The 17,872-nt window shown below is 39.7% G+C and overlaps 1 protein-coding gene across 1 annotated transcript in view; it reads left to right on the forward strand.

Moving 5' to 3' along the window:
* LOC120862891 (CD109 antigen-like) overlaps positions 1 to 17,872 on the forward strand; it is a 143,541-nt gene that overhangs the window by 104,789 nt on the left and 20,880 nt on the right. The window contains exons 24-28 of the mRNA XM_040239044.1: positions 5,856 to 5,937; positions 7,891 to 8,119; positions 9,378 to 9,543; positions 11,234 to 11,424; positions 12,586 to 12,741. Coding sequence (XP_040094978.1) covers positions 5,856 to 5,937; positions 7,891 to 8,119; positions 9,378 to 9,543; positions 11,234 to 11,424; positions 12,586 to 12,741 — 824 coding nt within the window. The remainder of the gene's footprint in view (positions 1 to 5,855; positions 5,938 to 7,890; positions 8,120 to 9,377; positions 9,544 to 11,233; positions 11,425 to 12,585; positions 12,742 to 17,872) is intronic.

Consider the following 17,872-nt stretch of genomic DNA (forward strand, 5'->3'; position numbering starts at 1 on the left):
TTGATATTTCTCCCAGCAATCTTGGTTCCAGCTTGTGCTTCTTCCAGCCCAGCGTTTCTCACAATGTACTCTGCATATAAGTTAAATATGCAGGGTGACAATATACAGCCTTGACATACTCCTTTTGCTATTTGGAACCAGTCTGTTGTTCCATGTCCAGTTCTAACTGTTGCTTCCTGACCTGCATACACATTTCTCAAGAGGCAGGTCAGGTGGTCTGGTATTCCCATCTCTTTCAGAATTTTCCACAGTTTATTGTGATCCACACAATCAAGGGCTTTGGCATAGTGTATGCCACACTAAAATCAGGTGAGATGTTGGTATAGTGCCATAATAGTTATAGTTAAGGAGATGAGTAAAAACTATTTTTCATAACTGCATCTTTTACAGACAAGATTTGGCTGGTCAAGTAGAGAGTATGTAGGCACTAGACTGGTGCTTTATAACTTGATATATTATATTCTTTGAGATATTCTTTGATATATTACATTCTTTGAGAGAGTATAGAGAACAGAGGAGCCTGGCATGCTGCAGTCCATAGGGTCACAAAGAGTAGGACACGACTTAGTGACTGAACAACAACAAATAAAGTGAAATATTTTAGAAAATGCCACTGATGGAATATTTTATATATTTCCGGAATGTTGGCCAATCAAATATCAATGCTTTAAAGAGACAGAGTAAGTTTTCTAGCATGAACCATTTGGAGTGAAAGTCACTCAGTCGTATCTAACTGTATAGTCCATGGGATTCTCCAGGCCAGAATACTGGAGTGGGTAGCCTTTCCCTGCCCCGGGGGATCTTCCCAACCCAGGGATCGAACCCAGGTCTCCCTCATTGCAGGCAGATTCTTTACCAGCTGAGCCACAAGGGAAGCCCATTAAGGAATAATAATTTACCCCTTAAGAATTTGAGTTTTTGTCCTAGCCACTTTGCTGTGGATTAGTATTCACAGATGCCCTAAAACATGAACACTCCAAATCCTCAGTATCCGTTTTTTTTGGTTGTTGTTTTTGTTCTAAAAGGAGTGCTGGTCCTCCAGGCCTGTCCCAGCAAGGTAGGTGCCAAACTGCAGTTTCAAAGTAGCTGTACATTGCATTTGCTGGTTGTTAGAGGGTGCAGAGCCGCCAGAGGGCAGTAGAGGCTGTGTGGGCAGACTGAAGAGCCCTGGAGCTGGGAGGTGGGCGAGCCCCCCACCGCGCGGGGTGGAGCCATGGTTCTGGCTTCGGTGGGGGCTGTCAGCCCTGGGCTCTGAACCGTGCCTCCTGCTCTGGCCTGGTTTCCCAGCCTCGTTTCTCCACCTGTAAGATATGGGTAAATGAGCACCCATTTCTCAGGGCTGTTTTGAAGACTAAATGAAGTATTTTCACATATAGTAAATGCCCAGAAACTACCAGCTGTCATATACTTAGTTGCATCTAAACTAGGAGATAGGACCTCAGGTCAGCAAGTCAATGCTGCCTGTTCCGCCTCTAAGAACAAGTGTGAAGTCCCTCCGCTCTCCCCATCCCAGGCCGATGGCTTTATTCTGACGCGTGGTTGCTTCCCAGCTGCTCCAGTGGCTTCCTGAGTAACGCTCTTTGCCAACATGCTCACCTTCCTTTAATTCAGTTTCTGCATATTTTATAATAAAAAGGATCTTTGGATAATGTCAAGATCGTGAGACTTTCTTAAATTCTCCTGCGGATTCCTGGCCTGGGCTTGCAGGCCCTGAGTGAACGCCGGACCCTTCTTTTACTTCTCCTGCAACTACCCCATCAGGGCTCTGTCCTGCTGTCTAGTGTGCTCCCAGGGCCACGGGGCACAGGGTCTTTCCACCTGTCCTGCCTTCTCCTGGGGTGCTCTCCCCCCACATCTTTCCAAGGCTAGCTCTTTCTGGTCATCTAAGTGGTGTTTTCCTCAAAATGGCCTTCTCTGGCCTGTTGGTAGCTCTGACTTAAATTATGCCACTTAATATATTCTTAAATCATGCCATTTAATATTCTTAAATTATGCCACTTAGTATATTCTTCATCACACTTGACATTATTTAAAATGTTTTTTTTTTTTTCCATTATCTGACTGTCTCCTGCTCTAGAAGGTAAGCTCCTTGACAGCGGGGACTGCTTGAATTTCTTCACAGAGTCACCATTTGGGCCCCTCAGTACCTGAAGAATGGGTGAAGATATTCGTATCAGCATTAACTTCGTTGGGCTTTAGGTTGATCATCCTGATGTGGAGGTTGAGTCTAGAAGATCTCTCAGGTGTTTCCACAATGCATGGTTATTTCTAAACACCACAGTGTCTACCTGGCTCTAGCAGGTTTTTATGAACTAGGAAATGTGACTAGAGATTTGAACCTGTTCCCTTTTGAGCTGGCAAAATGGCTGATGGGAATCAGACCAGCTGTTGTTGTTCGTTTGCTCAGTCGTGTGTACTCTTTGTGACCTCGCGGAGTGCAGCATGCCAGGCCTCCTTGTCCTTCATGGTCCCCTGGAGTCTGCTCAAACTCATGTCCACTGAGTTGATGATGGCATCCAACCATCTTCTGTCGTCCCCTTCTCCTCCTGCCTTCATTCTTTCCCAGCATCAGGGTCTTTTCAAATGAGTCAGTTCTGTGCATGAGGTGGCCAAAGTATTGGAGTTTCAGCTTCAGCATCAGTCCTTCCAGTGAACACCCAGGACTTCCAAGGAACACCCTTTAGGATGGACTGGTTGGACCTCCTTGCAGTCCAAGGGACTCTCTAGAGTCTTCTCCAGTGAGCTCCTCAAAAATGCATCTTTTCACATGATGAACTAAATCATATTAGTTATAAAGTAGTAGACAAAAACTTCTCTGTGTCATGATTTTCATTATGAGATCAGTGCCTCATTTCAGAGACTCTGTTTTTCCTTTTGCTATCACGTTTGCCAAAGTTTTAAAAAATATACCATAGTTGTTTTAATTTTTTTAAGGGATTAAAGTGGCTTTGATACAAGTCATGATTATATTATTAAATACATTTGTGAACAGCGCATGGTTTTCCTTAAATCATGCTTGGCCCAGGAGCCCTGTGACCTAACCCTGTATTATTATTATTTTTTTTATTGAAACAACAGTTACATCACTGAATGAAGTATCTTTTACTGTCAAAAAGAAAAAGAGAGTCATAAATTGAAAACTTGTTCAAATATTTAAATTGTAGTTCCTGCAGCTCAGTTTTTCAAGTAAGACCAAACTTAGTTGAAAACACATTATATTTTTTCTGTTGAAAGAAAGACAGGGGACAATAGGTTTCAGAACTCTGATGCTGCATTTGGCCTTCACAAGAATGGCTAGAGGCAATAGTGAAGATGCTAAAAAAAATGTTGGTGAATTTCTCACTGTCCATTTCATATCAGAAAGAGTAAGGAAGTTGATAATGAATACTTTTCTTTTAGTATAGAGAATATTTTAATCAGTTTTTTTTTTTTTTGGCCAGAGAAAGATATTGATACAGCCACAAACAGCTGATTTTACTTCTTTTATTTGTATTCAGTTGTGACACTTGTGATAAACTAAGACAAATTATGTTTAGAACTTTACTTTTCTATGTGCTTCTATGAGTGGTACTTTCCTCTTTATTATGATAAATTGTACATATTCTACATTCAATTCATGACCCACAATGTATATATCTTGTCCGACCCTTTATAAACAACAGTTCTTGTGTCAGTATTTTAAATTTTAGAAGCGTCTGTTAATTCTGATTATATATTACTTTCTAATGCAAGAGCTCTTCATAAAACTATGAACTTAAAGGCAATACTCTTCTTTCCTCATAAACTTTTGGAGAAAACCATGTTTTTGCCTTTCTCACCTGGAGATGAAAAGTCTCCAATTTAGGTGACTACCCTGGAACACTGAATTACTATCCTAACAATAAAGCGTACAGCCAAGCAAGCTGTCTCTTTCTCTTATGGAATTGGATGGCTGGGAGGACAAGTAGCCATGGGTTCTCTCATGATACATGGGTGGCTTCAGACAGGGAAGGACGCCTCCCCGGAGATCCTCTTGGTTCTGGTTCCCTCCTCTTTTGCCCAGGGAGCAGAGCTGGAGGTTTGGAGTCTCAGTTTCACCTAAACCAGGAAATGTACTCCGTACCTGGAGACTATCTGCGAGTCATCCCCCTCCTCGGGGCTGGCTGCTCCTGGAGAAAGAACTGTGCCAGTTGTTGATATTAATGGCGATGGTTGGAGGTCAGCCACCTGAGGGGTAATTTCCCTACGTGCTGACCTGTCTCTCTGAAGGTTTCACAGGAACTGCCGCTGATGTGACTCGGGCGAGGCACTTGGTCCTCCCCTCAGGTTGGTCCGTCTTCCCACAGAAGCTCCTCCTCTAGTGCTGGAGGGACTGGGAGCATCCCTTCCCTTTCATCCCCTTCCCTTCCTTTCCTCCCTTTAGTTTGTCACCTGTCTTTCAACTTTGCCTCTAGTGTTTTGCCATGGGAAAGTTTAAAACAATTTTGTTGCTATTATCAATTTCTTTTCCTCAAATTTGGATGGTTAGAAAGTCCTTTTCTACACCCATGTTAGAGAGCACTGTCTGTTGTTTTTTGAGAGCATGTAAAAGGTACTGTGCAAAGGACTTTTAATATATATATAAATTTTTTATTTTCTACTAGAGTATAGCTGATTAACAATGTTGTGATAGTTTTAGGCAAACAGGGAAGAGACTCAGCCATGTAACATTGAGCAGAATTGCACGTGCTGTGCAGTAGGTCCTTGTTGGTTGTCATACTGCGTGAAGTAAGTCAGACAGAGAAAGAGAAATCGCATATGACATCCCTTATATGTAGAATCTAAAAAGAAATGATACAAACGAACTTATTTACAAAGCAGGAACAGACTTACAGAGAACGAATTTACGGTCCCTGGGGAGAGGGGTGGTGGGAAAGGACTTTTCATATATTAATTATTGAAAAAGCTCAGTGAATTAGTAGGAAGCAGCAGCTTTGGAAACAGATTGACCTTGGCTAGTGCCTAACTTCAGTGCCTACCAATGTGTGACCTTGCACATGACGTATTCTGAGTTCCTGTCTCTTCATCTCTAAAAAATGGGATAATCATAGAGTTGTAGGAGTATCAAAGTTATACCTGTAAAGGGCTTTGACCAGTTCCTGACACACAGTGTTGGATAACTTACTTATCATAATATTTCGTATTAAATTGGGCTTCCCTCGTGTCTCACACAGTAAACAATCTGCCTGCAATGAGGGAGACCTGAATTCGATCCCTGGGTTGGGAAGATCCCCTGGAGAAGGGAATGGAAACCCACTCCAGTGTTCTTGCCTGGAGAATCCCATGGACAGAGGAGCCTGGTGGGCTACAGTCCATGGGGTTGCAAAGAGTTGGACATGACTGAAGCAACTTAGCATACAAGCATTGAAACCATTGTAGTTAATGCCAGACTTAAATACTCCACTTTTTAATTTACTTGCTTTATTTTTTATTTATTTATTTGACTGTACCAAGTCCTAGTTGTGGCATGTGGGATCTAGTTCCCTGACCAGGAAACGAACCTGGGCCCTCTGCACTGGGAGTGCTGAGTCTTAGCTGATGGAGTGCCAGGAGAGTCCCTAATTTACCTGCTTCCAAATGGCTAGAAATTTGGCTGTGTAACAGTATTCTGACTTTATTCCAGTTTGGGGCTATCTCAGTTCTTAATTTGTGCATTCTACTTGGAAAGCCCTGATGTTCTTAATCTCCCACAGTATGTAAAATGGAAAATGTTCGGTGTTATTTGATTTCATGTCCTCTCCCATTTTCTGCCCATGTCTCCTCAATATGAAGTCATGATTAGAAACTTCCATTCATTGCAACTTGATTACATTGATGATCTGTTTTGTTGTCTTCAGGTTACCAGAGAGAACTGCTCTATCAGAGGGAAGATGGCTCTTTCAGTGCTTTCGGGAATGATGACCCTTCTGGAAGCACTTGGTAAGTGTTTCTGCTAGTGGAACAAGTCCATGTCACGGAATGGACTCTTACTAGGTCATGATGGCCATGAAATTGACAGATGAATCACTGTATCTGCTTGGAGCCTCGTTTTCCAGAGACTGAATTTAAAAGATATTCTCCCTTTCAAATATGGCTTTAAAACACTAATAAATCAGATGCTTTTATTTAGAAAAGATAAACCATAAATTCTCTCTCTCTCTCTTTTTTTTTTTTTGGTGGGAAAAGCAATAAAATACTTTATGATGATGGTGCAGCTGGCAAGAAAAATTGGTTAGAAATACAGGGTATTGGGACATAGTTCTTTTAAGATTTTTTAAAATATCACTTTTAAAAATGTTTTATTTATTTATTGGCCTCACTGCACAGAATGTGGTATCTTATTTCCCCAACCAGAGATTGAACCCATACTCCGTGCAGTGGATGCTCAGAGTTTTAACCACTGGACCACTTGGGGAGTCCAGTTTTTTTTTTTTTTAATCAGAGACAATTCAACATGAATTTTGTGGTAATACAGTCAATGTCGTTTCTTTAAGGTTATTTTTTTGTGAAAAAACACTGAGGGGGTCAAATAATGAACATTCAGAGTTTCCTCCAGAATGAAAGCTCTGTGTGGCTGATTTTGAATGACTACTCTCTTCTTGAACTATCTTCAACTTTATTTACATTCAGAAAAAGACAGGCCAATTATATCAGTAGAGTTAGTTAAAGTGTGCTGTGATAAAAACCTAAATCTCAGTAGTTGATTAGCAAACATTGTGCTCATGCTGCATTTCCACTGTGGGTCACCAGGGGGCTCTGCATCTTTGTTTCAGTCACTATCTCCCTGTCTCACCCAGAGCCTCCAGGCTTGCTGCAGTCTGGGGACAGAAGGCTGGGATATCTAGCACTGGCAATTAAAAGCTTCAGCCTCTGTGTAAGATTTCTTATCACTTTATCGTGATCAGAGCTGGTCTGTGGCCATGCCTAACGTCATAGGGGCCTGGAAGTGAATTCTTCTGCATACCCAAAGTTAAAGAGAACTGCATGATATTGAATATTAGTAATATTTACCACACTAAATCTTTTATAGGATGAATCAGATCTGCTTCAGACTTTCTTTTGGCATGAGTCAGCATATAGATCCATTAATAGAAAGGTTTCAGTGTTTTATTGCTTGATGTTCTTTTCACCTCAATATTTAGTGTTTTGTAGCAGAGATTGGCATACTTTTTCTTTAAAGGATCAGATAGTAAATATGCTAGCCACTGTCGGCTACATAGAACCTCAGTTGCATGTTTTTTCTTCTTCCCTTCACTCTTTCTTCCTTTCTCCTTTAAAAACAAAACAAAAAACTATTTTAGGTGGAGGGTAGAGGTGGGAAGAGGTACATATAAGGAGACGATGGGCTGTATTTGGCCCAGACAGTATTGGCCCACAGACTGTAATTTGCCGATTCCTGTCCTGTAGGATAGAAATATCCATTTGCTCTACTTAAAAGTACTACAGTTTGATTGTGGATTAAACATACTTCATCCATTGCTTTAGGGTTGAACCAAACGTGCAATGAGATCTTCCTAGGTAAATACCCAGAACAGTCCACAGGTGAATAACCTTGGACAATTTATTAACTCTCTCTCAGTTTCAGATTCTCAGCCTATAGAATAATGAGGTGGGATGAGATGATTTCCAGGTTCTTTGCCAACTCTGCTGTTTTGTGAGTTGACCTGGAATTTCCCTGCCACACTTACGGGAAACTATTCCCACTGCCTGGCTGAGTTGTTTACTTTCTGTCTCTTGGTTGTTTTCTGTCCATCTGCTCCTTCTTCAGTGACTGGCCCTTTGGAGAATCTTATGATGGGGGAAAAGTGTTATTGTTGGTGTTTTCTTGCTTGGTGTAATTTGGAGGACTTTATAAAGTGTATTTTATGTAATTTTTCCCCCTTTTTCACCAAGGTTGTCAGCTTTTGTTTTAAGATGTTTCCTTGAAGCTGATCCTTACATAGACATTGATCAGAATGTGTTACACAGAACATATACTTGGCTCAAAGGACATCAGAAATCCAACGGTGAATTTTGGGAGCCAGGAAGAGTGATCCACAGTGAGCTTCAAGGTGGCAATAAAAGTCCTGTAACTCTTACGGCTTATATTGTGACTTCTCTCCTGGGATATAAAAAGTATCAGGTATTTAATCTTTAATAAATAATGGGTGGGAAATCACAAGAAAGGTAGGTCTTGATGGGTCAAATACATATCTGGAAACATAAAGAATTTTGCAATATTCCATCACATTTGAAGTCTTGGAGTACTCTTTTGCTTTGCATTTGTGGATACATTCCAACAGCTGAGAATGAAAATATCAACTCACTCTTTTGAGTAAGCTAAGAGAATTCTAAAAATGCTTTGTAACATTAAGTGTTCTTGTCATTGGTAAGATAAGTCAACACATATTTTATCATTGAATAATGATAATTAATTTTTTAGAGGACAGAAAGTCTTCAGAATTTGGGAATGTGTTCTAGCAAACTTAGATTGTAAAGGATTTTTTTTTAATTTCTAAATTACTCTGAAGCAATTATAATGTCTACTAATTTAGTAAAAAGTACAGGCCTGTGTGCTAAGTAGCTTCAGTCATGTCTGGCTCTTTGTGACCCAGTGGATTATAACCTGTTAGGCTCCTATGTCCATGAGATTCTCCAGACAAGAATACTGGAGTGGGTTGCTATGCCCACCTCCAGGGGCTCTCCCCACCCAGGGACTGAATCTGCTTGTCTTATGTCTCCTGAACTGGCAGGCGAGTTCTTCACTACTAGTGCTATCTGGGAAGCCCCAGTAAGAAGTACATCCACACTCTAAAAAGCGTGTGAAGTGGGCATGGATGTCTGGGTGAGGATGCGTGTGCCCAGAAAGTTATGCGAATGAGCTTAATTTTGCTCCAGAGCTGTCTCAGTGATTGATGCCTTTTACTGCTTATTGCTGACCGCAAATAATCAAAAGCAGCCATTCTCAATATTAAGCTCCTGCAGTTTTCCTAGCCTAGTACTAGGCATGTAGGATATAACCTCTCCTCTCAATTTAGAGCTTCAGCACCTTAGATCATATATGTGAAGTATCTTTCTCAGGATACATTTTATGTCCTTGTCTTAGTTCATGATAGTCAACGGGAGAAACACTGGCAAAAGCACCACTTCTTATGTTTTATTCCCTCTACAGAATGGTGCCTATTTGCTTGTAAAACCTGAAAAGTGGTATTTTTTCAAAATACATGGCAGATCTTTAATTGTCAGTGATCAGGGGTGATTTCCATTGTCTAGGACAAAGTCAGATGCTTAATAGACACTGAAATTGTTTTTGAATGAATGTTTAAAAATACTTTTTATATAAATATGTATGTGGTGACAGGTTATGTTGAATAGTAAAATGTGTATTCTTTTCTTTCCAGACTAATATTGATGTGCAGGAGTCTATCAACTTTTTGGAGTCTGAATTCGATAGGGGAATTTCCGACAATTACACCCTGGCACTTGTAACTTATGCACTGTCATCTGGGAGGAGCCCTAAAGCCAAGGAAGCTTTGGATATGTTGACTTGGAGAGCAGAACAGGAAGGTAAAGCATGTCACCCCTGCGCATTGTGAAATGTGTGCTTGATATGAGAAAGTTTTGTACACCAGATATGAGGGTGATTACACTTAACATCTGAATAGGATGAAAATGCGATCCAGGTAAAATCACGACGGGTTGACACGGTCACCCTGTGGCTGCTCTCCCCAAGGTGTTTTCTAGAGAGTTTCGTGCCTTGGGTGTTTCCTTCTTTTAGACATGTTCTGCCTTCTGTCTGTTACCCTTCGAGTTGTCTGATGCCATTTCTGGTTTTGTGGCCTTGAGTGATCATTAAGGTTATGGTTTTTGGAAAGACCTGGGCTCAAATTCTGGTTCTGTTACCTTTCTGAGCTTCAGTTTCCCTATCTGTCAGAGGGGAATAACACCTCTTTTAGGATTGGTGTGAGGATTAAATGAGACAGTGTGCAGGGCTTACCATGTAGCAAGTGTTCAAAAATGTGAATTAAAATGCTAATAAAATGCAAATATCAGAAATGCCATTAGCAAGCTGTGTGTATGATTTTTTTAACAGTTTTGGAATGAGCACTGCTTGTGGGCTACAATAGGAAAGAAAGTACACGTGTTATTACTTCCCAAATGGCCTCTATAGCCAGGGATCCAGGTGTATGTGTGTGTGTGTTTGGTAGAAGGGGATGGGGTGGGCAAAAATAATTTTAGGTGATGTTGACTGATTTTGAATCTCTTTGAATTCAAAACAGGCTAATTATGGAAAGTGCTTTAGAGGCTTCTGAGACTGTAAAAAACATTGTGTTATTATTAGCAGTGCGTGTATCCTCAGTCGTGTCTGACTCTTGGTGACCCCATGGACTGTAGCCCTCCCAGGCTCTTCTGTCCATGGGATTTCCCGAGCAAGAATACTGGAGCAGGTTGCCATTTCCTCCTCCAGGGGATCTTCCCAACCCAGGGATTGAACCCAAGTTGTTAGCAATATCTTAGGTTAAATCCTTATTACCTATTGCAGTACTGGGGACTAGAAGATTTATTGCAGAGTGGCTGAAGTAGTCCTTGACATGTCTGCTTCTCTGCTTGGCTAAGTGGTAGTTGTGTTACCTTCCCCTCAAATGTAAGCATCAGCTAAATGGTAATATTTGAGAGAAGGGGGAGTGGGTACTAAGTAGGATGTTTCTCCCGGGGGCTAGTAGGACTATCTCCAGGAATATTGTTGAGCTGGCCACGGTCTCTCATTTTTTTCTTGGGGTCTTGGATTTTGAACGTATAACACTAACTTTAAGATAATGGAAAAAGGAGTGTTTCCCAGAATGTTAGAGCTGCTTAATGGCAGATTCCCAGAATAAGTTTCTTTCCAATGTGTCCGAAAATATTTGGGGATGGTCTGGAATATACTAGGGTTTTTTCAAAAAATTTATAGCTGTTTAGTCTTGAGCCAGACATATGGAACTTCTCTTGGGAAAATATTTTCATCAAAATGTCCTCAAATATAAGTAATAGGAAAAGGATGAAAATTTATAAATTTTAATAAGTTTAAGAAGAGACATGTTTGTTTGTATGTGTGTGTGATTATACATATATTTGCTTGGCAGAAATATACACATGTATAGAAATATGTGTATTTTTATGCTAGTCAAGGAGAACTTGGACCAGTGTAGGAATGTTCAGTGATATCAAGTGTAATTTTTATGTAATTGGTCAGACTGTTACCACTTTTCTCCTGCAGGAGGCCTGCAATTCTGGGTGTCATCGGTATCCAGACTGTCTGAATCCTGGCAGCCGAGCTCCCTGGATATTGAAATTGCAGCCTATGCACTGCTCTCACATTTCTTGCAACATCAGGTTCCTGAGGGAATTCCGATTATGAGGTGGCTAAGCAGGCAGAGAAATAGCTGGGGAGGTTTTGCATCTACCCAGGTGAGTGATGATCACTTTCAATTTCTTTAGCTATTTATTTATATAAATAACTATATATATATGTAAAACTAACTCTGCTCTGCTGTGCTTAGTCATGCCTGACCCTTTGCAACCCCATGGACTGTAGCCTGCCAAGCTCCTCAAGCCATGGGGATTCTCCAGGCAAGAATACTGGAGTGGGCTGTCATGCCCTCCTCCAGGGGATCTTACCAACCCAGGGATCGAACCCAGGTCTCCCACATTGCAGGCAGATTCTTTACCATCTGAGCCACAAGGGAAGTCCAAAAATACTGGAGTGGGTAGCCTATCACTTCTCTATGGGAACTTCCTGACCCAGGAATTGAACCAGGGTCTGCTGCATTGTAGGCGGATTCTTTACTCACTGAGCTACCAGGGAAGCCCCAAACTAATTATATACAAAATTAAATGTATATGTTGTTGTTCAGTTGCTCAGTCGTGTCTGACTCTTTTGTGACCCCATGGACTGCAGCATGCTAGGCCTGCCTGTCCCTCACTACCTCCTGAAGTTTGCCCAAGTTCATGTCCATTGAATAGGTGATGCCATCCAAGCATCTCACACTCTGCCACCCTCTTTTCCTTTTGCCTTCAATCTTTCCCATCATCAGGGTCTTTTCCAGTGAATTGACTCTTCACATCAGTTGGCCAGAGTACTGGAGCTTCAGTGTCAGCATTATTCTTTCCAATGAGTGTTCACGGTTGATTTCCTTTAGGATTGACTGGTTTTATATATATATAAAATATATGTTTACAATATGTGGTTCCTTTTTTTCATGACTTCATAAAATTACATGGCAGTTTAAAAGTTTAGTAACTTTAAAGGCTTAAGTTATTAATTTTATTTTTTTCCATCTTTGATACAGACATCATATTTGATACTCATATAGGATAAATTAGTTCCCTGTCTTAGTAGCCATTTTCTACCTGTGGTATCTGGTACAGTAGGATTTCAGCTCTAGTCAGCAGATGTTTTCTGAATCTTTCCTGTATCCAGGTCAGCCAAAATCGAAGGTGGACCTAGGCGAGCTCCTCACCCAAGAAAGGTGGATGAGTGTGTAGTAGTATCCTAAACATTACTGAAATGTGCTCTTTGGAAGCCTTAACATATGCTTATGTGCATAAATCTTTTTTTTCCCACAACAGGACACCATTGTGGCCTTGAAGGCCCTATCTGAATTTGCAGCTTTAATGAATGTAGAAGAGACAAATATCCAAGTGACTGTGGAGGGGCCCAGTTCCCTGAGTCCTGTGAAGTTTGTGATTGACACACAGAACCGCTTTCTCCTCCAGATGGCAGAGGTGTGGACAAGGGGTGGTTATCTGAATATCTGTGTAGATGATCTCTTCTGCTGATGATTTCCTTTCTGTTGACTTCAACAAAAACTTGTTCCCAGATCCCTGTCCTGACAGGAAGGAGTACCCTCCTGTGGCTGAATTTGCGGAGTGGGGGAAGGGAGAAGGGGATTAGAACTTTGCAAAGATTTATTTATTTATTTATTTATTTATTATTTTTTTAAATTTATTTTTTATTTTACTTTACAATTCTGTATTGGTTTTGCCATACATTGACATGAATCCACCACGGGTGTACATGCGTTCCCAAACATGAACCCCCCTCCCACTCTCCTCCCCACAACATCTCTCTGGGTCATCCCCACATACCAGCCCCAAGCGTGCCATATCCTGCATCGGACATAGACTGGCAATTCAATTCTTACATGATATTATACATGTTTCAATGCCATTCTCCCAAATCATCTCACCCTCTCCCTCTCCCACTGAGTCCAAAAGTCCACTATAAACATCTGTGTCTTTTTTGCTGTCTCACATACAGAGTCATCATTGCCATCTTTCTAAATTCCATATATATGTGTTAGTATACTGTATTGGTGTTTTTCTTTCTGGCTTACTTCACTCTGTATAATCGGCTCCAGTTTCATCCATCTCATCAGAACAGATTCAAATGTATTCTTTTTAATGGCTGAGTAATACTCCATTGTGTATATGTACCACAGCTTTCTTATCCATTCATCTGCTGATGGACATCTAGGTTGTTTCCATGTCCTGGCTATTATAAACAGTGCTGCGATGAACATTGGGCTACATGTGTCTCTTTCAATTCTGGTTTCCTCCGTGTGTATGCCCAGCAGTGGGATTGCTGGGTCATGAGGCAGTTCTATTTGCAATATTTTAAGGAATCTCCACACTGTTCTCCATAGTGGCTGTACTAGTTTGCATTCCCACCAACAGTGTAGGAGGGTTCCCTTCTCTCCACACCCTCTCCAGCATTTATTGCTTGCAGATTTTTGGATCGCAGACATTCTGACTGGTGTGAAGTGGTACCTCATTGTGGTTTTGATTTGCATTTCTCTAATAATGAGTGATGTTGAGCATCTTTTCATGTGTTTGTTAGCCATCCGTATGTCTTCTTTGGAGAAATGTCTATTTAGTTCTTTGGCCCATTTTTTTGATTGGGTCGTTTATTTTTCTGGAATTGAGCTGCAGGAGTTGCTTGTATATTTTTGAGATTAGTTGTTTGTCAGTTGCTTCATTTGCTATTATTTTCTCCCATTCGGAAGGCTGTCTTTTCACTTTGCTTATATTTTCCTTTGTTGTGCAGAAGCTTTTAATTTTGATTAGGTCCCATTTGTTTATTTTTGCTTTTATTTCCAGAATTCTGGGAGGTGGATCATAGAGGATCCTGCTGTGGTTTATGTCGGAGAGTGTTTTGCCTATGTTCTCCTCTAGGAGTTTTATAGTTTCTGGTCTTACATTTAGATCTTTAATCCATTTTGAGTTTATCTTTGTGTGCGGTGTTAGAAAGTGATCTAGTTTCATTCTTTTACAAGTGGTTGACCAGTTTTCCCAGCACCACTTGTTAAAGAGATTATCTTTACTCCGTTGTATATTCTTGCCTCCTTTGTCAAAGATAAGGTGTCCATAAGTGTGTGGATTTATCTCTGGGCTTTCTATTTTGTTCCATTGATCTATATTTCTGTCTTTGTGCCAATACCATACTGTCTTGATGACTGTGGCTTTGTAGTAGAGCCTGAAGTCAGGCAAGTTGATTCCTCCAGTTCCATTCTTCTTTCTCAAGATTGCTTTGGCTATTCGTGGTTTTTTGTATTTCCATACAAATCTTGAAATTATTTGTTATAGTTCTGTGAAAAATATCGCTGGAAGCTTGATAGGGATTGCATTGAATTTGTAAATTGCTTTGGGTAGTATACTCATTTTCACTATATTGATTCTTCCAATCCATGAGCATGGTATATTTCTCCATCTATTAGTGTCCTCTGATTTCTTTCATCAGTGTTTTATAGTTTTCTATATATAGGTCTTTAGTTTCTTTAGGTAGATATATTCCTAAGTATTTTATTCTTTTTGTTGCAGTGGTGAATGGAATTGTTTCCTTAATTTCTTTTTCTACTTTCTCATTATTAGTGTATAGGAATGCAAGGGATTTCTGTGTGTTGATTTTATATCCTGCAACTTTATTATATTCATTGATTAGCTCTAGTAATTTTCTGGTGGAGTCTTTAGGGTTTTCTATGTAGAGGATCATGTCATCTGCAAACAGTGAGAGTTTTACTTCTTTTCCAATTTGGATTCCTTTTATTTCCTTTTCTGCGCTGATTGCTGTGGCTAAAACTTCCAGAACTATGTTGAATAGTAGTGGTGAAAGTGGGCACCCTTGTCTTGTTCCTGACTTTAGGGGAAATGCTTTCAATTTTTCACCATTGAGGATAATGTTTACTGTGGGTTTGTCATATATAGCTTTTATTATGTTGAGGTATGTTCCTTCTATTCCGGCTTTCTGGAGAGTTTTTATCATAAATGGATGTTGAATTTTGTCAAAGGCCTTTTCTGCATCTATTGAGATAATCATATGGCTTTTATTTTTCAATTTGTTAATGTGGTGAATTACACTGATTGATTTGTGGATATTGAAGAATCCTTGCATCCCTGGGATAAAGCCCACTTGGTCATGGTGTACGATCTTTTTAATGTGTTGTTGGATTCTGATTGCTAGAATTTGGTTGAGGATTTTTGCATCTATGTTCATCAGTGATATTGGCCTGTAGTTTTCTTTTTTTGTGTGGCATCTTTGTCAGGTTTTGGTATTAGGGTGATGGTGGCCTCATAGAATGAGTTTGGAAGTTTACCTTCCTCTGCAATTTTCTGGAAGAGTTTGAGTAGGATAGGTGTTTACTCTTCTCGAAATTTTTGGTAGAATTCAGCTGTGAAGCCGTCTGGACCTGGGCTTTTGTTTGCTGGAAGATTTCTGATTACAGTTTCAATTTCCGTGCTTGTGATGGGTCTGTTAAGATTATCTATTTCTTCCTGGTTCAGTTTTGGAAAATTGTACTTTTCTAAGAATTTGTCCATTTCTTCCAGGTTGTCCATTTTATTGGCATATAATTGCTGATAGTAGTCTCTTATGATCCTTTGTATTTCTGCGTTGTCTGTTGTGATGTCTCCATTTTCATTTCTAATTTTATTGATTTGATTTTTCTCTCTTTGCTTCTTGATGAATCTGGCTAATGGTCTGTCAATTTTATTTATCCTTTCAAAGAACCAGCTTTTGGCTTTGTTGATTTTTGCTATGGTCTCTTTTGTTTCTTTTGCATTTATTTCTGCCCTAATTTTTAAGATTTCTTTCCTTCTGCTAACTCTGGGGTTCTCCAATTCTTCCTTTTCTAGTTGCTTTAGGTGTAGAGTTAGGTTATTTATTTGACTTTTTTCTTGTTTCTTGAGGTATGCCTGTATTGCTATGAACTTTCCTCTTAGCACTGCTTTTATAGTGTCCCACAGGTTTTGGGTTGTTGTGTTTTCATTTTCATTAGTTTCTATGCATATTTTGATTTCTTTTTTTATTTCTTCTGTGATGTGTTGGTTATTCAGAAGCGTGTTGTTCAGCCTCCATATGTTGGAATTTTTAATAGTTTTCCTCCTGTAATTGAGATCTAATCTTAGTGCATTATGGTCAGAAAAGATGCTTGGAATGATTTCGATTTTTTTGACTTTATCAAGGTTATATTTATGGCTCAGGATGTGATCTATCCTGGAGAAGGTTCCATGAGCACTTGAGAAAAAGGTGAAATTCATTGTTTTGGGGTGAAATGTCCTATAGATATCAATTAAGTCTAACTGGTCTAATGTATCATTTAAAGTTTGCGTTTCTTTGTTAATTTTCTGTTTAGTTGATCTGTCCATAGGTGTGAGTGGGGTATTAAAGTCTCCCACTATTATTGTGTTGTTGTTAATTTCCCCTTTCATACTTGTTAGCATTTGTCCTACATATTGCGGTGCTCCTATATTGGGTGCATATATATTTATAATTGTTATATCTTCTTCTTGGATTGATCCTTTGATCATTATGTAGTGGCCTTCTTTGTCTCTTTTCACAGCCTTTGTTTTAAAGTCTATTTTATCGGATATGAGTATTGCCACTCCTGCTTTCTTTTGGTCTCTATTTGCATGGAATATCTTTTTCCAACCCTTCACTTTCAGTCTGTATGTGTCCCTTGTTTTGAGATGGGTCTCTTGTAAGCAGCATATAGAGGGTTCTTGTTTTTGTATCCATTCGGCCAGTCTTTGCCTTTTGGTTGGGGCATTCAATCCATTTACGTTTAAGGTAATTATTGATAAGTATGATCCCGTTGCCATTTACTTTATTATTTTGGGTTCCGGTTTATACTCCCTTTTTGTGTTTCCTGTCTAGAGAATATCCTTTAGAATTTGTTGGAGAGCTAGTTTCGTGGTGCTGAATTCTCTCAGCTTTTGCTTGTATGTAAAGCTTTTGATTTCTCCTTCGTATTTGAATGAGATCCTTGCTGGGTATAGTAATCTGGGCTGTAGGTTATTTTCTTTCATCACTTTAAGTATGTCTTGCCATTCCCTCCTGGCCTGAAGAGTTTCTATTGAGAGATCAGCTGTTATCCTTATGGGAATCCCCTTGTGTGTTATTTGTTGTTTTTCCCTTGCTGCTTTTAATAGTTGTTCTTTGTGTTTGATCTTTGTTAATTTGATTAATATGTGTCTTGGGGTGTTTCGCCTTGGGTTTATCCTATTTGGAACTCTCTGGGTTTCTTGAACTTGGGTGATTATTTCCTTCCCCATTTTAGGGAAGTTTTCAACTATTATCTCCTCAAGGATTTTCTCATGGTCTTTCTTTTTGTCTTCTTCTTCTGGGACTCCTATAATTCGAATGTTGGAGCATTTCATATTGTCCTGGAGGTCTCTGAGATTGTCCTCATTTCTTTTAATTCGTTTTTCTTTTTTCCTCTCTGATTCATTTATTTCTACCATTCTATCTTCTATTTCACTAATCCTATCTTCTGCCTCCGTTATTCTACTATTTGTTGCCTCCAGAGTGTTTCTGATCTCATTTATTGTGTTATTCATTGTATATTGACTCTTTTTTATT

This window comes from Oryx dammah, unplaced genomic scaffold, assembly GCF_014754425.2.
Source record: "Oryx dammah isolate SB20612 unplaced genomic scaffold, SCBI_Odam_1.1 HiC_scaffold_4, whole genome shotgun sequence".
In the NCBI taxonomy this organism is placed as follows: Eukaryota; Metazoa; Chordata; class Mammalia; order Artiodactyla; family Bovidae; genus Oryx; species Oryx dammah.